Source organism: Podarcis vaucheri (assembly GCF_965113315.1).
Source record: "Podarcis vaucheri genome assembly, chromosome: 9".
Classification (NCBI taxonomy): domain Eukaryota; kingdom Metazoa; phylum Chordata; class Lepidosauria; order Squamata; family Lacertidae; genus Podarcis; species Podarcis vaucheri.
Window position 1 is genome coordinate 17,227,752 of NC_138767.1, and position 23,991 is coordinate 17,251,742.

Here is a 23,991-nt window from a genome sequence, read left to right on the forward strand (position 1 = left end):
CAAAAGATGGCAGATCTTTGAAGGCCACAGTCTTTTACCTAGGTGTGCTGGTCCCGGGGGGGGGGGTTACCGTGAGGCGTGGTCAGAGTCCGGTCCTGGGTCGAGGGTCTGGAGACTGTCCACCAAGGGCGAAGCGGGGTCCAAAGCAAGAAGCCGGGCGTGGCTGGGAACTCCGGAAAAACAGGTCTGGGTGCTGGCAGAAACAGGTTTCCAACAATGTTGCTCCCACAACTGGGGGCCGGGCTGACTGGCCTTTATCTCCTCTGGGGCCTAGGGCGGTCCCGGCCCACAGGTGACTCACCTCTCCTGGCCTTAAGGCGAGCACTCCTCCTGATAGAACTTAGTTCCCTCCGCCTCTCTGCCCTGAGCCTCTGCAGCTCAGGAGAGGCTGGAGGGTTACAGGACCCAGAGGCCGCCTCACCTTCCCCTGACAGGGCTGGGAGAGGAGCACCTGCAGGCAATGGGTCCTCCATCCCCTCAGGAGCCAGAGCGGATTCATCTGGTGTCTGCTCCTGAGGATCCGACACAGGTACGGGCCCTTCAGATTCAAGGCCCTGCCCCGGCTCAGCCGGCCCTGGAGGTGGGGACTTCTGTGCAGGCTGGGATTCCTCCGGTTCAGCCTCTGAATCAGATTCCCAGGCCATCACACTAGGAGTATGTCCCACCGAATTCTGTGTGCTTGACTTCTAAGCAGAAATGCACAGGGTTTCACGGTACAATATGTTCTCAGCACATATCAGTGGAGTCTGCTTGCAAATGCACTGATCCAAGGCAGCTTCACATTTCCTTATATGGTTGCTGCAACGAGTAACCATAGAATCATAAAACTGTAGAGTTGGAAAGGACCACACGGGTCTTCTAGTTCAACCCCCTACAATGCAGGAATCTTTTTCACAACGTGGGGCTTGAACCCACAACCCTGAGATCAAGAGCCTCATGCTCTACCAAACTGAGCTATCCCTGGTGATCCATTGCTTCGATTTATTATTATGTTAATACTCCACTTTTACCCCCTCTACAATCCTGCGAGACACATTAGGCCAGGCACCCCCAAACTCGGCCCTCCAGATGTTTTGGGACTACAGTTCCTATCATCCCTGACCACTGGTCCTGTTAGCTAGGGATGATGGGAGTTGTAGTCCCAAAACATCTGGAGGGCTGAGTTTGGGGATGCCTGCATTAGGCTTTGAGATAGCAACTGGTCCACCCCCTTTTCCTTCCTCCTCTGTCCTTTGGACCTTTTGCTTGTCCAAAACTAACTTCCATTCCAGTTCCAACAGACAACCTTCCTTTCCTCTTCTAATGTATGGCAGAAACTCCCCCTGCCCTGGACCAACACAAACTTACTTTCATGTATTTCATTTTCCCCCAGTTAACAAAGCATCCACTCCCTTCTTGCTACTCTCCTTAGCCAGCCACTAATCTCTGCCCTCACTTTTGCCTTCTTCTAAGCATCCGTTACACTAATTGCATGGCTTCCAGCCATGTCAGGGGATTTTAGAGGATTTAATTCTAGGGGTGTGCATGTGGGGCATTGACCGCTGGGGCGGAATTCACTCATTAAATCTGGGATAGTACATGATGAGTGCAGTGCAGAATGCCTAAAGGAGTCCCTATAGTTCAATGGGGTGGGGAAGCGCTGTGTGAGGGGTTCTCTGTCTGCTCCAAACCAGTATGATTAAAAATAATGGGCTGGCAGAGATGGAGAAAAAGACAAATGTGTTGCTGTGGAGAAGAGGATATAGGCCAATGGGATCAAATTAAAGAAAGGGGATGGTGATCAAAATTTGGAAGAACATCTGGGTGGTGTGAGATGTTTGACAGTGGAAAAGACCAGAGGGGAGTCTGGGGGAGTGTGACCAGTTTGCTCACATTGGCTGTTAAGCTGAGAGGGCGCTGCAGGGGGTGCCACAACAATAATGTAAAATGGAAGGCAAAAGGTGGGGTGGGGGCACCGATTTTTGGTATTGCATAGGATGCTGCTAAAATTTGAAAGCCCAAAGTCCACCACCGAACAGACTGTCTTGAAAGGTGGTTGGATGGACTCATTCGAATTTGTTTAGCAAAGGACGGGTGGGATGCTAGAACAGCAGTTGCTATATCATATTTTACAGCCTTTTTAAACAAACAATTCCATTTCTTTTAGGTAAGTCTAAAAAGGTAAAGATAAAGGTAAAGGACCCCTGACAGTTAAGTCCAGTCGCGAACCACTCTGGGGTTGCAGCACTCATCTCACTTTACTGGCCAAGGGAGCCGACGTTTGTCTGTGGACAGTTTTTCCGGGTCATATGGCCAGCATGACTAAGCCTCTTCTGGCAAACCAGAGCAGTGCACAGAAACGCTGATTACCTTTCCGCCGGAGTGGTACCTTTTTATCTACTTGCACTTTGAAGTGCTTTGAAACTGCTAGGTTGGCAGGAGCTGGGACTGAACAATGGGAGCTCACCCTGTCGCGGGGATTCAAACCGCCGACCTTCCGATTGGCAAGCCCTAGGCTCAGTGGTTTAGACCACAGCGCCACCCCTGTCCCTTAGGTAAGTCTACAGTTGTTTAAATTGCAGTACACATACACAGTTCAGATTTTAAAACAAAACACTTCTGGGACTTATCTAGGACATCAAGTAATCTGAGTCAACATGCCGAGGATTTTATGCATGCATACCCTGTTCAGACATTACAACTCTGCATGGACATCAGGTGGCAAAATACATTAGGCATGTTTTGTGAGGGACGGTATCAGAAAAAGGAAACGATACCTGTTTCAAAGGGTGCGATGGACTTCATGTGAAATTGGAGGAGGTGAGCACTTATCCATTCTTCTGTCCACCATTTTCCCCAACTGACATGCCCATCTGGGGAAAGCTTAAGCACACACACCATTTGCTGTGACCTTTGTGCAAATTATTTATAAAAGCCTTGCCATCTTTGAAGCATAGAAGGGACAACCTGTTTTTCCAGTTCTTTTCTTGCCACCAAATCAGAGGTGTCATCAGGGCAGGCGTTGTGGGGGGCAGAAGTCCGGGGGCCTACTCTGCAGAATGAGGGCCCTCCCAAAATGCAGTGCTGATGGTGTGCCATACTTTAAAATAGATTTACTATCTATACATTCCCATCTCAAGAGTCCCCTTTGCAAGACCCGGAAGTCCAGAGGTTATAACCGACCACTGGATCAAACATCTGGTTTCAGCAATAGATATGCATTTTGGTGACTACAGATGAGTGGGCTGAAATATGGAATTTGAAGGTTAATACAGTGGTATCTCAGGTTAAGTACTTAATTTGTTCCGGAAGTCTGTTCTTAACCTGAAACTGTTCTTAACCTGAAGCACCGCTTTAGCTAATGGGGCCTTCTGCTGCCGCGCCGCCAGAGCCCGATTTCTGTTCTCTTCCTGAAGCAAAGTTCTTAACCTGAGGTACTATTTTATCATTTGCCCGATAACAAATGTTGGAAATGCAAAGAGATTGAAGGTACATTCTTTCACCTTTGGTGGACGTGCCCAAGGATCAAGGCCTTCTGGGAAATGATATATAATGAACTGAAAAAGGTATTTAAATATACTTTCCTGAAGAAACCAGAGGCCTTCCTCCTGGGCATAGTTGACCAAACGGTGTTAAAGAAGGATAGAACCTTTTTATGTATGCTATAGCAGCAGCAAGAATTCTCATCGCAAAGCACTGGAAGACACAAGATCTACCCACCTTGGAAGACTGGCAGATGCAACTAATAGACTATATGGAGATGGCGGAAATGACTGGCAGAATCCGAGACCAGGGAGAGGAGTCGGTGGAGGAAGATTGGAAGAAATTTAAAATTTATTTGCAGAAATATTGTAAATTTTTTGAATGTTGAGGACATTGAAATGAATCGCAGGGGCTTTAGCAACAAAGTAAAATGTAAGATTGGATTAATAACAGATAAATTAATAGGATATGAATTTGCTGAATTAATTTCTAAAAAGGGATACAAGAACGGGAGACGTGAGGAAGTCGGGAAAATAAGTTAATTGAAGATGAGAAATTAAGAAAGAGGGAATTTTTGTTTTTTGTTATTATATGTGTTTTTATCTCTTTTTTTCTTTTTTCTTTTTGATGTGTTCAATGTTTGTATTTTTGTATTGTATTGTTTTTTTGATTTTGTATTTTCTTTGTTTCGGTATATTTTCTTGGATGTTTCTCTATTGTGAAAACTTAATAAAATATTTATTTTTAAAAAATAATAATTCTGGGTTAGCAGAGTCTGTAACCTGAAGCGCATGTAACCTGAAGCGTATGTAACCCAAGGTAGCACTGTATAGACAAACAAACCAAAACTCCTTCTAAGCTATTTCTGGTTAAATTTCACTAAATCTCTTGGGGAGGTGGGGGTTATGAATTAAAACATATACATACACAACAATTTTTACCCATTCCTGTTGACAATCTGTGTTTTTGAAGAGAGAGAACTGTGATTGATCTGTTTATAAATCCTGTTGGTTCTGCTCTGTTGTTCTAATACCGATCTAATAAATTAGCTGATGGCTAAATTAAAAATAAAACTATAAATCATTCTGGCAATTAGCACAAGCTGCTTAATGTGTGACCTGTGTTACAGTTTCCATGCCAAATATGCACTGTAACTGTTACTTTCATTTATGAAAAAATGCCGTGGAATGAGCTGCTATAGCAGTATTTTATTGCTTCCAAAAAGGAAAGCTTAAAGATGTGTTTTACAATGAAATTTCAGCAGCGATCAAGAATTTATTTTGATATTTCATTCATTTTTTAATTACATTTAATAAAATGTATATCATTAATAACATAAATGTTATATTTATTAAATCTCTACACCACCCTTCATCCAAAGATCACAGGGCGGTTTACAACATAAAACCACAGAGTAATATTCCCCCCCAACAATTTAAAAGGCCGTGGATTTAAAGAATAAAACATTACATTTTAAGGTGTACACTGAATATGTATTGTATCTGAATGCATGAAGTGCCGGTGGAGCAAATTCACATTTGCAAAATTCGTAGAAGTGCATTGAACAGAAAATGGAATTTGGTATGGTCAGCACACCAATCAAATCTATAGTCAGTAGCAAATCTGGGTTTACAACCATCTACTGTTGGGGTTGTTTTTATTTATTTATTTAATGTTGAGGGTCGTATTCAGTTGCTACCTGTAAGGCCCCACATACTGGCCACCGACATGGCAAAAGACAGCAGGAATGTTTTTTCTCTAGACTCATCTACATTATACATTTAAAGTAGTATCATACTACTTGAAGCAGTCATGGCTTCCCCCCAAGAATTCTTGGGAACCGTTATTTTTAAAGGTGTGTTGTAGACGTTGGTCCTTAAGTTACCCGGGTCCAAGACATTGAGATTAAAAAGTGTGCTATAATATTATTACCGTATTTTTCACTCTATAGGACGCACCGGACCACAAGACGCACCTAGTTTTTAGAGGGGGAAATCAAGAAAAAAAATATTATTCCCCCCCACCCAGCCCCAAAGAGCAGTGGACAGGCTGTGTGCAGCCTGTCCACTTCTCCAAGAGCTTCTCGGGGCTGCGGGGGAAGCCCGGGTTCCTCCCCAGCCTCGAAGAGCAAAGAAGCCAAGACAGCATGTGGGATCCATCCCGCTGGCTGTCTTGGCTTCTGCCATAGCCGCGCAACCTCTCCAGCTGGGAGCTAAACCTCTCCAGCTCGGCTAAAGAAGCCAAGGCAGCGAGCACAATCCATCCCGCTCACTGCCTTGGCTTCCTCTTTAGCCTTGCACAGCAAGCGGGATGGATTGCACTCGCTGCCTTGGCTTCTTTAGCCTTGCGCAGCCTCCCCTGGCTGGAGAGGTTGTGCAAGGCTTTTCAACGAGGAGGGAGAAGGAACTGACTGGCTGCGTCAGTCCCTTCTCCCTCCTGGGGAAAAGCCCACAAAAGCCGTGTGAAGCTTGTGTACGGCTCTTGGGGGCTTTTCCTGCCTGCCTCCCCCCTGCATTCGCTCCATAGGACGCACAGACTTCCCCCCTTAGTTTTTAAGAGGGGAAAAGTGCGTCCTATGGAGCGTAAAATACGGTATGTATCATACTGCAAGGTCTTGAGATACACTACCATATCCACCATCCCTCTTTCTGGATCTTGTCCCCAAAAACAAGACCAACACAAAGCCAGAGACATAGTTATATGGGGGACACCTGATTGCAGAGGTTCCCTAGGTATTCCAAATGAGATGGTGCAAATCTTCTGTGGTGTCCGCCTTTTCCACCTGGGTAACTTCATCACACTGTGAACTTAGCATTTCCCAGAGCCTTTTCTCTTTAAGGCTCCATCTTCACACACACCCCCAGTTACCATAACAACCTAATGCAGCACATTTCCACTCCTTGATCTCAATTATAGTGTCTTTTCAAATCTGATTACCCAGTTTAACTAATAAACTGCTACATCCAAGCTGCTGGCTACTTTTATGTCTGCAGTTTTATTCAGTTTGATGGTAGAAGGCCGTCTTTTCATGTCCTCCCGAGCAAATTGGGAGGTGATGCTCAAAAAAAGCAATTCAAATTACATTTCCATGCTGGCACACACATACACTGGCAACCCAGAGCATGAACTAGCTTGCTGAAAATGAGAACTGAAAACAAGCCACATATACCAGCTTATTTCACATATTGGCTCCTGTGTTGGATTTTAACTATTAAATTAAAGGTCTGAACCATACTGGCAAATTAATTGGTTTAATAAAAGGGTTTTGTACAGCTCGATTCACTTCTCTCAATTCTTTGTGGTATTTCCATTTCTATTTCTTGTTCTGCTGCACTTTTCTTTTTTGGTATTTGTCTGTGTGGAACAATCCCATTTCTGACACCATGTGTTGGCTGCTGAAACTTGTCTAATGATTGAGGCTCCACACAGGTGATGATAATACCTTTGGCACCAGCTTGGCTGCAGGACTTGCAGGAAGGAGGCATATGATGCGCCACCCAACTGTCTTAGGGGCTGCCCTCTGGATTTGTGTACAGTTTATTCCTTAGCCTTTTTTTCTTAAAAGATGATGTACTGCAAGGCAGGTGGGTTTACTCCTGAATATGCTTTCTCTTGAATAAGCATGGCCACAAGGCAGCAGAGATTTAGGATCAGAGTTTTCCTTCACCTAGATGGGTCACCTTCCCAGGTTGGTGAGCCTCATCTGCCCCACAGGTCCCTCAACAGAACATACAGAAACTGCCTTCTTGACTACTTAAAGGTAAAGGGACCCCTGACTGTTAAGTCCAGTCACGGACGACTCCGGGGTTGCGGCGCTCATCTCACTTTACTGGCCGAGGGAGCCGGCGTTTGTCCGCAGACATCTTTTTGAGTCATGTGGCCAGCATGACCAAGCTGATTCTGGTGAACCAGAGCAGTGCACAAAAACACCATTTACCTTCCCACTGGAGTGGTACCTATTTATCTACTTGCACTTCATGCTTTCAAACTGCTAGGTTGGCAGGAGCTGGGACCGAGCAACAGGAGCTCACCCTGTTGTGGGGATTCAAACCACCGACTTTCTGATCGGCAAGCCCTAGGCTCTGTGGTTTAGACCACAGTGCCACCTTGACTACTTACACTAAAGATAATTAAAAACTTGGTTTGCTGGTCCCAGCTGTACTGTGGCTGCTTCTCAGCCTCTGAGGGTACTGCAATGTCTCCATCCCCATTCACCTGCACTTCACCCTAAGTCTTTTGGAGAAAGACCATGAAGACGCTGGGAAAAAGTTTCTTCCTGAATCAGAATGTGGCATGACACTGTTTTAAATGACTAGTGCAGATGGGGCCTAAATCTGCACCATCTTCTGTATCACAGTCCTTCTCCCATTAACATTCTCTTCAGTGTTTGAGAAGCACCTTCCACTTACAAATGAAATCTTTGTTATTAATTTTGCAACGTTTAAGGATCCGTTGTTCAGAAACTCTCTGCCTGTGCGTGTCAAGATGGAACCCAATATGTGAGGGGTCAGGGCAACCGATCTCATTTGTTCATCCAGCTTCTCCTAGCTCCTAGCAGAAAAAACAGAATGTGAACCATTGAAATAAAATGGAGGGCTTTCATCATTTTCTTACAAGTAGGAGTACAAACCAACGTATGCTGTGCTTTGCCTTTGTCCTCAGCTTTTACTGTGAGAGGTTTAAAAATACCAAGGAGCAGGTTCATTTAATAAGCTCACTGTCGTCATTTTATCACAGCCCTGAACTTAACTGAGCACACATTTTGCTTGAGGTCTCAAAGCGGAGCTTTTCTGGAAATGGAGAGTAATTTATTGGGCAGGGGAGGATATTTTGCTTGCATATTGCATTTGACATTTCATTGTTAAATTATTTTATTGCAGCGGCTCACTCAGTTTTATTGGGACATTTCAGTTAATCCTTGGCACTATAGCTATAGACAGCTAGGTGATAGATTTAGGTCATTCAGCAGTGACCTCATTATTTTGCTAAAATGGGATCCCCTCAGAACATAATGATGGGCAACGTCTTGTGATCCAGTTGCCATGAAGAGGACACATGGCCAACATGATTCCCTTCTTGCTGGACTACAACTCCCAGTTGCTGACCACTGGCCGTGCTGGCTGTGGTTGATAGGAGTTGTAGTCCAACAATGTCTGGAGGGCAACACTCCCCTTGAACTCTACAGGTCATCCCCAATCAACATGGAAGGCTTTCTTCCCACTGCCTAACATTTCTGCTGGCAACTTGTGGCATCGTGGACACATTATCATGTGTGTAAGTATAATAAAAATTTCTGTCTCAGAAATTCCAGCCCCCTATCCCAATCGTCTTCAGACTCTGTTGATTGAGAGTGTCTTAACCTGCAATGTTAGTTCATCCGACAGTTTCCTATATCTCACCATTATGAGAAAAAGCATCAGATCTGTCAGATGTTTCTTGCAATATTCACCCTTCGATGGAGGGTGCTTAGTTAAGAAAAAGAGACATCCTTGACTCTTTGACGTAAAGGCTTAATATGTACTCATCCTCTTGAGTGTGTGCCATTCAACACAGCTAGTAAATAAAAAGCAACTAAGGTTTCCTGCTAGACCAAAAATATTGATTTTTATAGGCTCTTTGCCTTCTTCGCGGTGATACTGAGAAGTGGGAGGCAGTGATATATGGAACCTGGGAGGGCCAGAATCTCTATAATATGGTTCCTGATTTATGTGTCTGGTAACAAGTGCCGTAACCATGCCAGCGCAACAACCCCATCTTTTATGAAGCCTCACATGCTTCCAGCCACAATCCCACCAGCCCTTAGGGAGATGTGTGTTTTCTTCTACTGTCTCTCCATAGGCAGAAGATGGACACTGGTAAATCATATGAAGAGAGGTCATCAGTAAATCCAGATGAAGAACAAATAGGATCCGCTTCACAATGCGCTTGATTGTAACAAGAAATCACGTGCTGTTTGCTCTGGAGGAATGTGCTTTCACCTGCTTGAAAGAAGAATGGCCAGTTCATGAATAATGAAAAGGAGGAGTCATGGATCCATGCCTTTGTACTCTGCTTTCCATGTGAGAAACTGGGGTTTCTGTTTTGTAGTTCCTCCCTCCAATCTTTTCCTTTATGAGCTCAAGAGAATTATTTTGCCTCAAGCTTAAAGATGAAGAGTGGGTATCCTGAGCATGGCAGCATCTCTTGTGACACAAAGCAGAAGGTATCAGTGCCTCTGGTGGCGGGCAGGAGCTTGAAGTACATTAGACACCATGAACAGCCATGAGTGTGAGCTTTTTCTTAATAAAAAACCTTATTTCCCCCCATCAACTTGATGTAGGAATGCACGAGAAATTTAATTTGGTTCACATTGAAAACCAAATCTATCGAATTTGCATTTTCAAAACAATATGGGAACTGAAAAAAAGCTATCCTTCAAAAACGTGCACATATCTGAAATTTTGTGATGCGGTTCTTCCACCAATGTATACAAAAATGGATATATTAGTGGAAAGGGTGCCTAAAAATGATTGTGTTCACAAAGATAAAAATGCATTACATTAGGAGGAATTCCTTCCGAAAATGTGTACGTTAGTCAAAATTGCATACAAAATTGTGCTTAGGAGAAATTCACACTAAAACGCTGGTGAATTTTCATGGGAACTGCAGTGCTTTAGCTCTATCAATTCTCAGAACTCCTAACCCCACAGCTTCCAGGATTCTTTGGGGGAAGTCATGACAGTTTAAAGTGCTATGATACTGCTTTAACTCGATAGTGCAGCTGAGGCCTGACTTTACATAGCCTTCTTGAACCATATTAGAAACAATATTGCACAAAGAATGAGCTTGTCTATTATGCAAAGGAATAGCAGCCAAATAGTTGGTATCTACTGCACTTTCCCACATTCTGTGCTTCTGAGGCTGATCATATTCAAAGCCAGCATTTGTTTCTCCATTAAATATGATTGAGGAAGGTGGTGAATGAAGAATAGTCCAGAAGAAAGACTTACGGCATATTTTATCATAGAAGTAACAAATCAGAGAAGGGCAGTGGCAGCGGAGGGGAGGGGAGAGGATCAATTACTCTTGTTATCCTTCCACTTCCAAGCATAGGCAACAGTAACTTATTTCTTATAAAGTTTGATGGACTATTCCATTTTATTAGTACTATTCATCTTCCTGATGTTATCTGATGTCAGCACCCTCACTCCTCTCCTTTGGAAAGTTAGCACTGATTGCAGGATTGTGTGTACATATTGTTGTTAAGGTTCTGGGGTGTCTGGACTCCCCCTTCTAATTCTGGGCCACGCTTCTAATTCCAGGGTGCCAGACATGTTGAATTTAACATGTTAAACTATAACCCAGGCTGGCTTTCTGAGGAAATCATTGCCTGGAGAGATGGACCATTAAAAAAGCGCAAAGAAATGGCTGATGAAGAGACTCTCTGATTCAGAAAGCAAAGGGGGGAAACCCCTCTCTGGGTTAGCAGAGACAAAAGGACAAAGTTTCAGGAGAGAGGGGCAGAACTGCAGTGTGCAGTGAGGTAGGCGGAAGGAGAAACAGTTGCATTTTGCAAGCTGGAGCGGAGGGGGTGGCAAGCAGAGCATCAGGTGGGCTTCCTGTTTTATGTTGCAGAGAGGGTCAGACCCGATGTTTGGGGTCTCCTGGAATCTGAGGCTGCAGCAATGGAAGGAACAGGGCCCTTGTGGGAATGTGAACGTTCTGCATTCTCTCCATTTTAGACTCAGGTTGTATATATGTGTAAATAAACCATATACCATAAAGACACCACAGTTTCTGCTGTGCCTCATTGTCCAAAAGGAAACTCAGCCCCTGGTAAACATGCCTGGTACCCCTGGAATCTCACACCGCTCAGAGATTGGAGTGGGTTGTAACAATATGAAAGCTAAATGACTGACCCTTTCCAATAACTTCAGCTAGTTTGGAGGATCATATCTCATCTTTTGCTAGCCCAAAGAGTTGCTTTACCCCTTTCTTTGCAGAAGCCACAATTAAACCAGGAAGCCTCTAATTAACCATAGTTTCCTGTTCTGGTGGAACCAGGAAACTATAGTTGCCAGCTTCAGAAAAAGCCAGGATGTTTAAACTAGCTTCACACTGTGCTTTAATATCTTGGCTTGTTTGAAGGCTGGCAACCATAGCATGCCTCTGAATACCAGTTGCTTTTGCTCACTTCCTGCTTCTGGGCTTCCCAAAGGCATCAGGTTCACCAATGTGAGAGACAGGATGGTGGCTTAGAAAGCTCTTTGGTCTGATCCAGCCAGACTCTTCTTAGATTCTTGTGAACTGTGGCCCATATATTACCATCTTATAAACAACCTTCGAACCCAGCTACAACTTTTTTGTATTCCCTCCTTTCTCCAAACATATGGTTTCATTTCTAGTCATCGGTACTAAGAAATGACGTTGGTGCTTTTCACAGTTCCCATCCATGCTGGGTGTGGAAGGACAGGGGAACCCCAAAACCCTTTCCAGAAACTTATTGCACCAGCTTGCATTCACTTCCCTTTCGTAAGCAGTAACTCCATCGTCTTAAGAAATCCTGTGTTTTATCTTTTGAGTGTTGCAATGGTGTTCAGCTATATACTATCTATTTTCTAAACCTCCTGCAAAGATCAAAATGTTCTCACTTCTCTTTTCATAAGAAGGGGGGGGGGGAGGTATTACATTACCAAAATATATTACAACAAAAACAAGCCCTGGTACTTTCCCCCAACTCTTTGTGCATATCCATATACAGTGGTACCTCAGGTTACATACGCTTCAGGTTACGGACTCCACTAACCCAGAAATAGTGCTTCAGGTTAAGAACTTTGCTTCAGGATGAGAACAGAAATTGTGTTCTTGCGGCGCAGCGGCAGTGGGCGGCCACATTAGCTAAAGTGGTGCTTCAGGTTAAGAACAGTTTCAGGTTAAGAACGGACCTCTGGAACGAATTAAGTACTTAACCCGAGGTACCACTGTATTAAAAGAGGATTAGATCAATTCATGGAGGAGAGGGTTATCAAGGCCTATGAACCATGATGGCTGCGCTTTGCCTCCACAGTTCAAGGCAGTAATACTTCTGAATACTAGTTGCTGGAAACCCCATCTCCGAAATTTGCAATGCAGTTCTCCAGAAAGTGTTCTGTACCAAAAATGCAAATAAATGACTATACGTTGGTGAAAATAACACCAAAATGCATTATATTAGAAGGAAATGCTTTGCAAAAATGTTCATGTAAACATAGATGACAAGAAAAGTTTCATGGCGACTTCTTTTTTTTCATTAAAAAATTGCCAATTGATGTGGAAATGTGAACTAAATTGGAAATTGGAAAAATGCAAAGCTGAGAGATCCTAGTACTGAAAGGAACCAAAGCTGTGCTTCTCCTCATGACTACCCTATTATGTGATACCGAAACCTTGAGGTGAGTAAAGAAGGTGTGACCTGCTGTGAAGTTGCATTTTCAATGAAGAACAGCTAAGAAAATGAAATAAAACCAAAACTGTCCCACAGATTCCCTTGTTGTTCCTCATCTCTTTCAAAACCCACAGAGTCTCTGCAGGGACTCTGAAAGAAGAAGAAGAGTTTGGATTTGATATCCCGCTTTATCACTACCCGAAGGAGTCTCAAAGCGGCTAACATTCTCCTTTCCCTTCCTCCCCCACAACAAACACTCTGTGAGGTGAGTGAGGCTGAGAGACTTCAGAGAAGTGTGACTGGCCCAAGGCCACCCAGCAGCTGCATGTGGAGGAGCAGAGACGTGAACCCGGTTCACCAGATTACAAGTCTACCACTCTTAGCCACTACACCACACTGGTGTCGAAAGGTCGACACCAACCCTGCAGGGTGGGATCCTAGAGCGCTGAGCTCAGTAATCAAGCTGGCCATCGTCTCCATGTCAGGTCCATGTCTAGGAGACATATGCCGGCTCCACAACACACCAAACACCCCTTCCCCCTTCTTTTTCTGGATTTCTAATTGTTGGCTTAATTTCCATCCCTTCCCTTCTAAAATTGGGGGGAAGCTCTGTCCCCTGCACATAAGTTCAGATTGCTATAGCATCTACTTTGAGGTGTGCTTGAAATGAAGGGTAATTGATTGTAGCCTCGACTGCCGATCGGCCACCCTGAAATGCAGGCGTCTGGGCTTTTACTCCCCTGTCCTAGTGTTATGTACTGAGTTGAATAGGATCCAAAATGCAGCAGTCTGATTGGTCCTAGAACAACAGGCTCCAAAATGCAGCAGTCTGATTGGTCCTAGAACAATAGGATCCAAAAGGCAGCAGTCTGATTGGTCCAAGAACAATGCAGCAGTATGACTGGTCTGCAGGAGCCACCCACTCCAGCTCCAGGCGGAAGTGAATCCACAACCTGATTGGCCTACAGGAGAATCCCGGAATTAGCCAATCACGTGCAGCCCATTGTGTAAATAATATATATAAAGCAGATATTGTGGGGGGACTTCTATTCCTCCTCACCACTATGAGCTGAATAAAGAGCATGAAATCCACTCTCGACTCCGAGTATATTTCACCTATTAAATCCTGCTTTCTCCCCTCCAGACTGCCCTGTTACTTTTACCTACATAGCAATTACCCTTTTGTGGAGGTGTATTCCAGGCTCAAAAACCTGAGTGTTTGGCTTCTGAAAGCACAAGGCCACATATGCATGAGGAATATGGGGCATCTGGCTCCGTTGTCACTGTCCTGGCTTCCTTCCCGAATTGCCCAGCACATTATCGACCGTTACAGCTGTAACTTAGCGCAGCAGCTCTGCCCAGCTAATCGGAGTTGTTTATGTCTTCAGCAGCCTTCGCCCATTCCTGAGAAGTGTCGCTAATGAGATGCTGTCAGCTGCAGGGATGTGAGGAACCTTTTGCACTCGCTGCAGATAATTCAGGAGGCCACTTCAGCAGCTGCCCAGACTTGCTCAGAGAGAAGATGACTGCCTTTCAGTTACAATTAGTCCGTGCGCTCCACAATCTTTGGCAGGCTGCAACAAAAAGGCCCGCTTCTCTTTGCATTTGATCTGAATGACTGCGCCAGATTCTGGTGTTTTCACTTCAGTACCAGGCTGTACAGTGGGATGCAGCTTGGGGATCCTCCATAGTTCAGTGCTAGAGTGCCTGCTTTGCATTCAAATGACCTCAGGTTAAATCCCTGGCATCTCCAGAAAGACCCTTGACTGAAACCCCAGAGACCTCCTGCCACTTCGTGTTAACAAGACTAGGCTAAATGGACCAATAGTCTGATTCACTATAAGGCGGCTTCCACGTACCTACGGGACCACCTCTCCTGGTATGCCCTGTGGAGGACCTTAAAGTCCACAAATGACAACATTTTGGAGGTCCCAAGTCACAAGGTGGTTAGATTGGTCTCAACTAGGGCCAGGGCCTTTTCAATACTGGCCCCAACTTGGTGGAGCGCTCTGTCAGAAGAGACTAGGGCCCTGCGGGACTTGACATCTTTCCGCAGGGCCTGCAAGACAGAGCTGTTCCGCCTAGCCTTTGGTTTGGACTCAGTCTGACCCTTATGTTTCCCTCCCCTTATGGTTTTGATCTATGGGCTACTTTTAAAATGAGGCTGCATTTTAAATTGCATTTTAATCTGTATTTTAAATTGGTTTCCCCCCTATTATGTTTTTACTGTAATTTTACTGGTGTTAGCTGCCCTGAGCCTGGCTCTGGCCCGGGAGGGCGGGATATAAATTATTATTATTATTATTATTATTATTATTATTATTATTATTATTATTATTATTACCTGCCCTCTCACACCAGCGATGCTGCAGCTTGCCTGGATGGGGTGGGGTGGGGTGAGGAAGGGCAGTGGTGAGGTCAGGGTGCACAGAATCACATAGCTAGTGGAGCCTCCTGCTGCCGCTGCGCCGCTGGAGCACAATTTCTGTTCTCATCCTGAAGCAAAGTTCTTAACCCAAGGTAATATTTCTGGGTTAGTGGAGTCTGTAACCTGAAGCGTATGTAACCTGAAGTGTATGTAACGCAAGGTACCACTATACTTCCACTTTATTTATTTATTTACTTTTTATTGTTGTATTTTAACTCCATTTATTGTGGGAGCCTTCTTTTGGTTCAGCTGCACCATGTGGTCTATGGTGAATTCGGCAATGGAAAATTTCTGTGGTGCCCCCTTTCCCTTGATGCACATTTTGCTTAATGGTTAATCCAGCCCTGTTATGGACTGGAGGTTTTTAAGCATATCCACTCTGGCCTCAAAAGAGTGCAAAAATAGCTACAGTGTGAGCAGAGCTTACATCTGGGCCATTGTGGCAGAGAGAACAGAGTAGTGACATGTGCTCCTTGGGAGCTGTTTTGCATGTGCTTCAGCATAGGGATGTGGGACTTTAGGATTCCATCATATTGGGCAGGTCTCTCATGTTCTTTGCTGCTAACCAACGTCAAAAGGAAGTTACTCAGCACTTCTTATTCCCCACCCATCCCCCTTGAAGCGGTTTCATGGACAGTATATTTCCACGTTCTCATTGTGCCATTATTCCTCATCCTGTAGCTCCAACAAAGGCAGCCCTCTTTGCTTTCCCCTACAACTTACTGGCTCCAGAGCTCCAAGAGGTCGCAGGTCACAGAGGAATCCATCGAAACAGGAAAGGGAGCTTCCTCGGTCCAGCTTCAAACACTCAAAAACCTGTTTCCTCTCTCCGCCACAAATAAAATCCCCAACCGGGGATTCACTGCAGGTTCATTGTGAAAGCGGCGGCTTTGAGACAGGGAAGTATCCAGAGTCTTCTATATATGAGAGAGTCGCTGCAAAGTTCTCACAAGCCAAGAGAATGAGGGGGGTATTCTTGCTGCTGAGCTTGCTGGCCTTGGGATGCAGCAATGCAGAAATCGAAGCAACAAGCGCACCTGCGGTGGAGAGCGAAGCGGAGAGAAGCCACCTGGGCTTGACTTCACCTGAAACGCAGGACCTCAGAAACGTATTGGCAACCTCCCTGCCTCCTACTTCAGAGAAGCCGGATGCTTTGCTGAATACAAGCCAAGAGGAAGGTGAAAAGCACAGCTCTCCTCTAGCCACGAAAGAGGCACAGGGGTTGCAAACTCCATCAGAGCAGAAGACACCCTTGGTCCTTACCGTAACTCCTAGCCCAGGGAATAACAGTGACGGCGGTTCTCCCAACGGGAAGCGATTCATCCTGCCTAGCAATGCAGGGGTTCCTCCACCATACCATCCTTGGAATCGCCTGCCTCCAAAGGAAGTTTCTGAGAAAAACCAAGGGACTATGGTGAGCAGGTCTTCCAGACACTCAGAAGATAGCAGCAAGCAGAATGCAGATATCAAAAAGCCCAGCTTCGAAACCACCAGAGGAAAGTAAGCAGAACCGTTTAACTCTCCCCCCCTCCTCTTTGCTCATTGTACCTAGAGAACCCGACTCAACTCGTGGCATCCTGTGCAAGGCTCCTTCTAGTGCTGAATTTGGCCTGAATTCCTGGGATAAAGGCCTGGAAGTCCTGGAATTCCTGGGATAAAGGCCTGGAAGTAAGGTCATAGCTAAAGAGGGTTGGCTGCTCCAAATTGACAAAGTGCAGTGATGGGAGGAGTGGCTGTGATCCTGCTAGTTACACTGTTTAAATCCTGTTGATTTCATCGGGAGATAAAGCTTATACACCTACGTGCAGGATTTCAGCGAGAGTCTGTAGTGCAAGGTATTGCAGTATTAAAAAACAAAACAAACAGAAATTTAGTAAAGGGGAAGAGGGGTTTAGGAATGTCCTGTCCTGTGCAGTACCTGGTAACTGACAAATGCTTTATTGTTGCATTGGCAATATACAGAGAGAACACAGCAAGCCATTGTTTTGAGGACGAACCATGGTTTAGAATCCTAGATCCAAGTTACGGTGGCCAAGTTATGCACACGCTGACCACACCCCTCACAAGCCCTGCTTGGCACTCTTGACTGTATTTGCCTGACTTGAATACATAGTCTTGCTTACCTGAGTGGAGGACCTCTCCTCTTGGGATGTATAGGGTGTTCGGGGAGGGGTGGTAGGGGTTGGACACACATTGTTCTCCTTCTGGATAATATGTCGACCTTTGGTCCCCACCTGACACTCAGCTCTCACCTGTGGCTCCCAGAAGCTGTCTGCATGTGACAACAGCCACACCCCGGGAATGGTTCCATTTGGCCGGCTAAACCAGGTGAAGATAGGCAATGGGTTTGGAATACTTGGTGAGTTAGTTGAGAGCCAGTAGTGGTTAAGAGTGGTAGATTCGTAATCTGGGGAACCGGGTTCACGTCTCCGCTCCTCCACATGCAGCTGCTGGGTGACCTTGGGCTAGTCACACTTCTCTGAAGTCTCTCAGCCCCACTCACCTCACAGAGTGTTTGTTGTGGGGGAGGAAGGGAAAGGAGAACGTTAGCCGCTTTGAGACTCCTTAAAGGGAGTGAAAGGCGGGATATCAAATCCAAACTACTACTACTACTACTACTACTACTCTTCTTCTTCTTCTTCTTCTTCTTCTTCTTCTTCTTCTTCTTCTTCTTCTTCTTCTTCTTCTTCTTCCCCTGCATGAGGAGACAGGCTCCAGCAGATTGAGTGGACAAGACCAATAGTGGGTCCAATGGTCAAGAAGGCGGTTTTTGTATGTGCTGAAGTGAGGGGCAGATGGGGCTTTTCACCCTGGGAAGGTAGCAGTCTAGGAGAAGGAAAACTCTGGTCCTAAACCTCTGCTGCCTTGAGGGACATCTTTGGGAGAAGTAACGGCTAAGGAGTAAACCCTACACAGATCTGGAGTGGAGTCCCTTAGACTTACATCTCCTTCTGGCAACTCCTGCAGCCAAGCTGGTGCCAAATGTATTTCTCTGCTTTCCTTTGGTTCACATTAGTGATGAGAGGGGGGTCTTGTCATCTGGGCAGCCCAGGAGCTCCATACACACGGCCCAGGCTTGCACCCCAGAGAGGTCACTTCTGCTAACACCACAGTTTGACTTCACCCTCAGAGGCACACTCCACTGTCTCTCAAGACAGATAGATGCCAGCAACCACTCTCTCCTCTAAGAAACTTAAGATATGATACACATGGCTGTCTATTTCTCTGTCTCCCAGCCTTTATCCTCACAGCAACCCTGAGAGGTAGATTATGTTGTGAGGTGGCGATTGGCCCAAAATCATGCAGTGAGCTTCATAGCCGAGTGGGGTGTTTGAACTGGTGAACAGTCCTAACCAGATGCTCTTATCTAGAATTAGACAGATGACATCATTACAACTCCCATCCTCCCCAAGCAGCACGGACAATGGTCAGGGATTCATGGGAGTTGGAGTCCAACAACAGCTGGAGGGCACCACATTGAATACCCTTGCTCTAACCACTACACCACACTCCTGGGTGCTAATTCTAAGTTGTTTAAAAATCTGAGTCATTTAGCTGCTCTCAGGCCAGGGTTGCAATCCAACGAATGCTTCCTGGAGAGTACATTCTATCTGACCTAGTGGGAGCTACTTCGGACATGCATGGAACAGCTCCAAAGAAAGATGGATGCAACCCATTCTAATCACCCACTTTTTTATTTTCGGAATGCATTTGCCCAAATTACATGAATAATGACTATGTGGCGAAATTAAGCCATTTGTTCAGATGGTATGTGCAGGGACAATGTGTACAAATTATGAGAGCATTGAAATGCTTAGTGTTTCCCCCATGTGCATTTTTGCTGTTTTTGCCTGCTGAAATAATAGCATTATATTACAGAAATAAATTTAACACTATGAACCAGACCGGATATTAAAGGAGTATAAGCCTGGAGATGAATCCAGCTTTGGAAAACATATTAAAATGTTCCGGAAAGCAGCAGAAGCCCACGGCTTGCACACTCCCATGTTTTGTAGAGACGTGGTAGGCTCCACAGGGAAACAGATGCAATGCAGGGTGTTAAGCAGGGGTACACAGGACAAAAGAATTTGGTCACTGCAACTTCTTTAGCCCCTGACTGGGGAAAGTGTGATTAATGGAGAAAGTGAGTAGAGAAGAGTTCTTCTTCCTCTCTCATAGAGCTAGAACTTGTGGACATCCAGTGGAGATGATTGTTAGGTGTGCAGGACAGATCAAAGAAAGATTTTTTTCACAGAGTTAAACTATAGAACTCCCTGCCACTTGGATGACTCTAAAAGAGGATTAGACAAAGTCTTGGAAGCCAAGGCTATTAAGAGCTACTAGCCATGATCTATTATCATGCCTTCCATCAGCTTTGCTGAAAAGCCACAAATGTTTGACTTCTTTCTAAATATGTCCACTGCTGCTGCCGCTGCCTACAAGGCCTCTGTAACTATGAGTGAGAGATTGAGATTGCGTTTTTTCCTCCTCCCTCCCCAGTCCCTTTTCCTTTTGTGAGGGCAAGGACTTTCTCGTTGATATTCGAAAGCTGCCCTGGGAGCCTTTTTGCTAGCTCTTTGCTCCTAGTTTAAGTATTCTGTCTCCCCCCTAAGCACAGAATAAGTCAGTCTTCCCTCAAGCAGGTGTTTTCCAGTTCTTTTTGACTGCAACTGCCACAGTCCCAGTGAGAATGATCATGTTGGAATGGGCTGATGGAAGTTGTAGTCAAAAGCCTCTGGGAAGCACCACGCTGGAGCAGGCTGCAATAAGGACCCTTGGACCTCTCAGGTGCAATTACATTACAAACATTCCAGGTAATCTGACAGCCTTTCCTTCCACCACCTTTTCATGCACAGGGAGAAGGAGGTTCGATACAACCTGCTGCAGATAAATCAGAGCTTTTTTTATTTTTAAGGGATGTTAATTGCAGAAAACACACACCCGGTGGCTTACAAAACACACACAACCAAATCTAAGTACATGTTTTCCAAGCTTCCCTCATGTGGGGAAGATTACTAGGTATCATCGCGACACCGTGTGCTTGTTGAACAGTGTGGGAAACGTAGAGCCAAGAATCTAATTTGTCTCTCAAGACTCCTTTGACTGTGAAGGTGATGCTTAGCTATGAGATTATAATCACAGGGGGAGAAATATTTATTTCTAATCTGGACCATCAATAGAAGCCTGGCAGTGGGTTGTGTTTGTTTTTTTGTTTTGTTTTTGCCATCTTCCAAAGTGCTGCCGTTTAACATGAAAGCAGAGAACTCTTCTCTCTGAAAGCTGCCAGAAGTGTTCCTACTTTTCTTCTTGCTTCACTTCCAGCACCAAATTGCAGACTTTAAGAACTTTTCTGCACGCACGCTTCCATTCACACAAGGTATCCTAATTCTAGTGAAGGCAAGGTCTTTTGTTCCAAACTCCTCGACTCTAGCAATGTATCACACCTGCTTGCTGTGCTTTGCAGAAGACGCACCTGCCTCATCCAGCGCCATTTGCATAACGAATACCTCACAGATAAGGAATTTAATGAACACTCAAAAAAACCCCAACCCAATGTGAAGAAAGGCCTGTGATAAAGGTTTTTAGAAAAGGAAATGCGACAAGGTGCATCCTTATCTTCTGAGAAGTAGCTTCTTACGTTGCCACCTGTTGGAAGATGAGAGCAATTTTTCATGCTAAGGAGCTCCAATTGTGCATGTTCTCCTGGTTAGGAGTCGCACACCTTAGAGCTAAAAGTTCCATCATCCTCTTTAATTATAATAATTTTATTACCTGTCCTTTGCCAACAGGTCCCAGAACCAAGTTACAAGGAGTTAAAGTTCAGTATTAAAATCAGTTAAAACAAATTGCAGTTACAAGGGGCTAGGGAGGGTCCTTTTAGAACTTTATTGTCTCAAAAAGTGAGCATGCAAGAGGGGAGGGTCAAAGTTTCAGGAAACACCCTCCTTATCTGCCTCCACACATCATTGCCTGTTTCGTGGTCCTGTCACTGGGGATGGGCAAATCGTCAACTTTGGCTTCTCCTAGCTTCACATTTAAGATCAGTGCATCCTATTTCTCCATCCGTTTGTCATTTTTTCAATAAAAAAACCAACTCATTAAAAATTGTTAGGATATTAGGGTACATTTCCCCTCTAATGCACACATTTTGGTAGGCATTTTTTTTACAAGCAATTCCCCCTAATATGGAACATTTGGGGATGTTATTTTCACTTAACCTATGCATTTTAACGCAAGCTTTCCCCAAATATACAGATTTGTGTATACTTCTTTTTGTGTTCGGGAACCACCCTGTAAATTTTTGAGAAATGCAGATTTTGCAGGATAATGGCATTTCTGTCCACATATTGTAATGGGAAGTGCAAACTGGGTAGGTCTCCATTAGAGTGCAAGCTGAACTGAATTTCTCCCCTTTCCTTACTTGACGCAGGAACACAGGAAGCCACCTTCTATTAAGTCTGACAATTGATCTATCCAGCTCAGTTTTGCCTACACTGACTGGCAGTGGTGCTCCCTTGGATTTCAGACTGGGGTCTCTCCCAGCCCTACCCTGAGTTGCCAGGGATTGAAACGGGGACCTTCTGCACGCAAAGCAGAAGCTGTGCCACAGAGCTATGGCTCTGCCCCTAATAATAACTCCAGAGTGCCAAGGCGAATAACCCTTTCTCTTGCTTGGCTCCAAGGCAGCATCATGCCTTGATAGCTGAAGCCAAATCAGAGTGATGGTAATGCATCGTACTCTGGCTCTGGAATCTTGAACAGGTGAAGAAGTCTTCTAAGTTCATAACTGGCTGATTTTAGACCCTCTGCTATAACAATAACAATAATTTATTATTTATACCCCGCCCATCTGGCTGAGTTTCCCCAGCCACTCTGGGCGGCTCCCAATCAAGTGTTAAAAACAGTACAGCGTTAAATATTAAAAACTTCCCTGAACAGGAATTGCCAGATTAACTCCCCTTGATCTTGCAAGCCTGAGAATGGGCTGGAAAAGAGAAGCGGGTGCCCTTATGACCTGCTCTTTCTGTAATTTGAGGTCCTTATGGTTTCTGTGTTTCATATAAGTGCAAAATTGTAATTTGATTTCCTCCCACCCTCATAATCAAGCAGTAAATTGTTGTAAACTGCTCTGTGGTCCTCGAATGAAAGAACGTACGTATATTTAACCAACAAATACAATTGTATAAAGTAAATCACTAACTAGACATTGTACCCTATCCTAAGATCATTACGATGAAGGGTATTTCAAAAATAAATATCGAGTAAATAAACACATTTATTAGCTCAAAACCTGCATGCCAATTCACTGTCTCAAAGCTTCTGCCTTAAACACCCTTCATGTGTGCGCACTTGTCTCGAAAACAGCAGTGGTTGACTCCCACATTAAATTTAGCAGTAAAGTAATTCCCTGTTGTACTGTTTACATAGTGGGTTCAGTTTGGCTCAAACCACTGCTATTCCTCTATTTTTACGAGCCTGTCAATGCTGAAACCTACAATCACTCGCTCCCACCTAGCTTCAGAGTCGCCCTGTGAATGGCTCCATGGCAGCGCCAGGTGGCTGCTATATTAAATTTCCACAATGCAATACAAAAGGAAAGGAAAGCACTGGGTGACTTTGCCAGGGCTGTAAGAGCATCGCTTGCCTTGTCCTGACTCCATCAACCCTCCCCTGTCCACACTTGCATCGGGAAAACAATACAAAGGCAGCACCCATTGAAGTAGACTAGCCAGTGCAAATACTTTTGGCTGTGCAGTGCAACTTTCTTTTGTTCTCCTCTCCCCTTGCAACCTCTAAATCTGTTCTTGGTTTCCCCCAGTTCTCTGGAGCAGCTTTGGGGAGGGCATTCGGGGTCATGGGGAGGGAAGAGGGAGGAGAGGTTTCATTGCACAAGTGCAAATCCTTGCACTATCAGATCTGATTCGTTGCCTACCACCCTATGTCTGTCGCATCAACATCAAAGTATTATGGAGACCCAGTAAGTATTCAGAGTCCCACTGTTGAGGCTGGGTCCTGCAAGGGGATCTGCTGCCTCCAGCTCTATTGCCATAGTTGCTCCAGAGGTGATGGAAGCAGTAAGAGCATCTTCACACAAACCTTAGCAAAAGAGGTACCCCAAAGAATCTTGTTCTTTGGGGCTAGACCAAGTCCAACACAGGACTCCAGAAACGGCTTGAAAGCAGTAAAGAGATTTGATAGCTGAGCACTGATACTTCAGGTATCAAGAGCAATGCCCATTGCTTAGAGGTCAAACAGGGGAGTCCTGTTGAACTCATGCTCTGCTTGCAGGCTGCCAGTAGCATCTAGTCGGCCCGTCTGAAAACTTGATGCTTGGCTAGACAAATCTTTGTCTAGCAGGCTCTTCTGGAACCAAATGGCAACTATAGCAATCAAAGGGATGGAGCAACTATCCTCTGATGAAAGGCAACAGCATTTGGGGGCTTTTCAATCTTGAAAGCCGATGGGTTATGGGAGATTTGATACAAAGTATATAAAATTATGTACGGCGTGGGAAAAGTGGACAGAGAGAAGCTCATAAGACTAGACCCTTGTGTCACCCACCCAAGGGAAATATACTCGGAGTTGAGAGCGGATTTCATGCTCTTTATTTTGCTCATACTGGTGAGGAGGAATGGAAGTTCCCCCAGAATGCCTGCCTTATATACATTCTTTACACAATGGGCCCCACGTGATTGGC

At 44.9% G+C, this 23,991-nt stretch overlaps 1 protein-coding gene and 1 long non-coding RNA gene across 3 annotated transcripts in view; both read left to right on the forward strand.

Moving 5' to 3' along the window:
- LOC309540207 overlaps positions 1-23,991 on the forward strand; it is a 146,183-nt gene that overhangs the window by 8,891 nt on the left and 113,301 nt on the right. The window lies entirely within an intron of this gene.
- Positions 16,156-23,991, forward strand: part of MMRN1 (multimerin 1) — a 68,286-nt gene continuing 60,450 nt past the window's right edge. Inside the window, exon 1 of one of the 2 annotated variants that reach the window (XM_082236328.1) lies at positions 16,156-16,793. In XM_082236328.1, coding sequence (XP_082092454.1) covers positions 16,255-16,793 — 539 coding nt within the window. In that variant the 5' untranslated portion in view covers positions 16,156-16,254. The remainder of the gene's footprint in view (positions 16,794-23,991) is intronic. The other variant, XM_082236329.1, reaches the window with a different exon arrangement.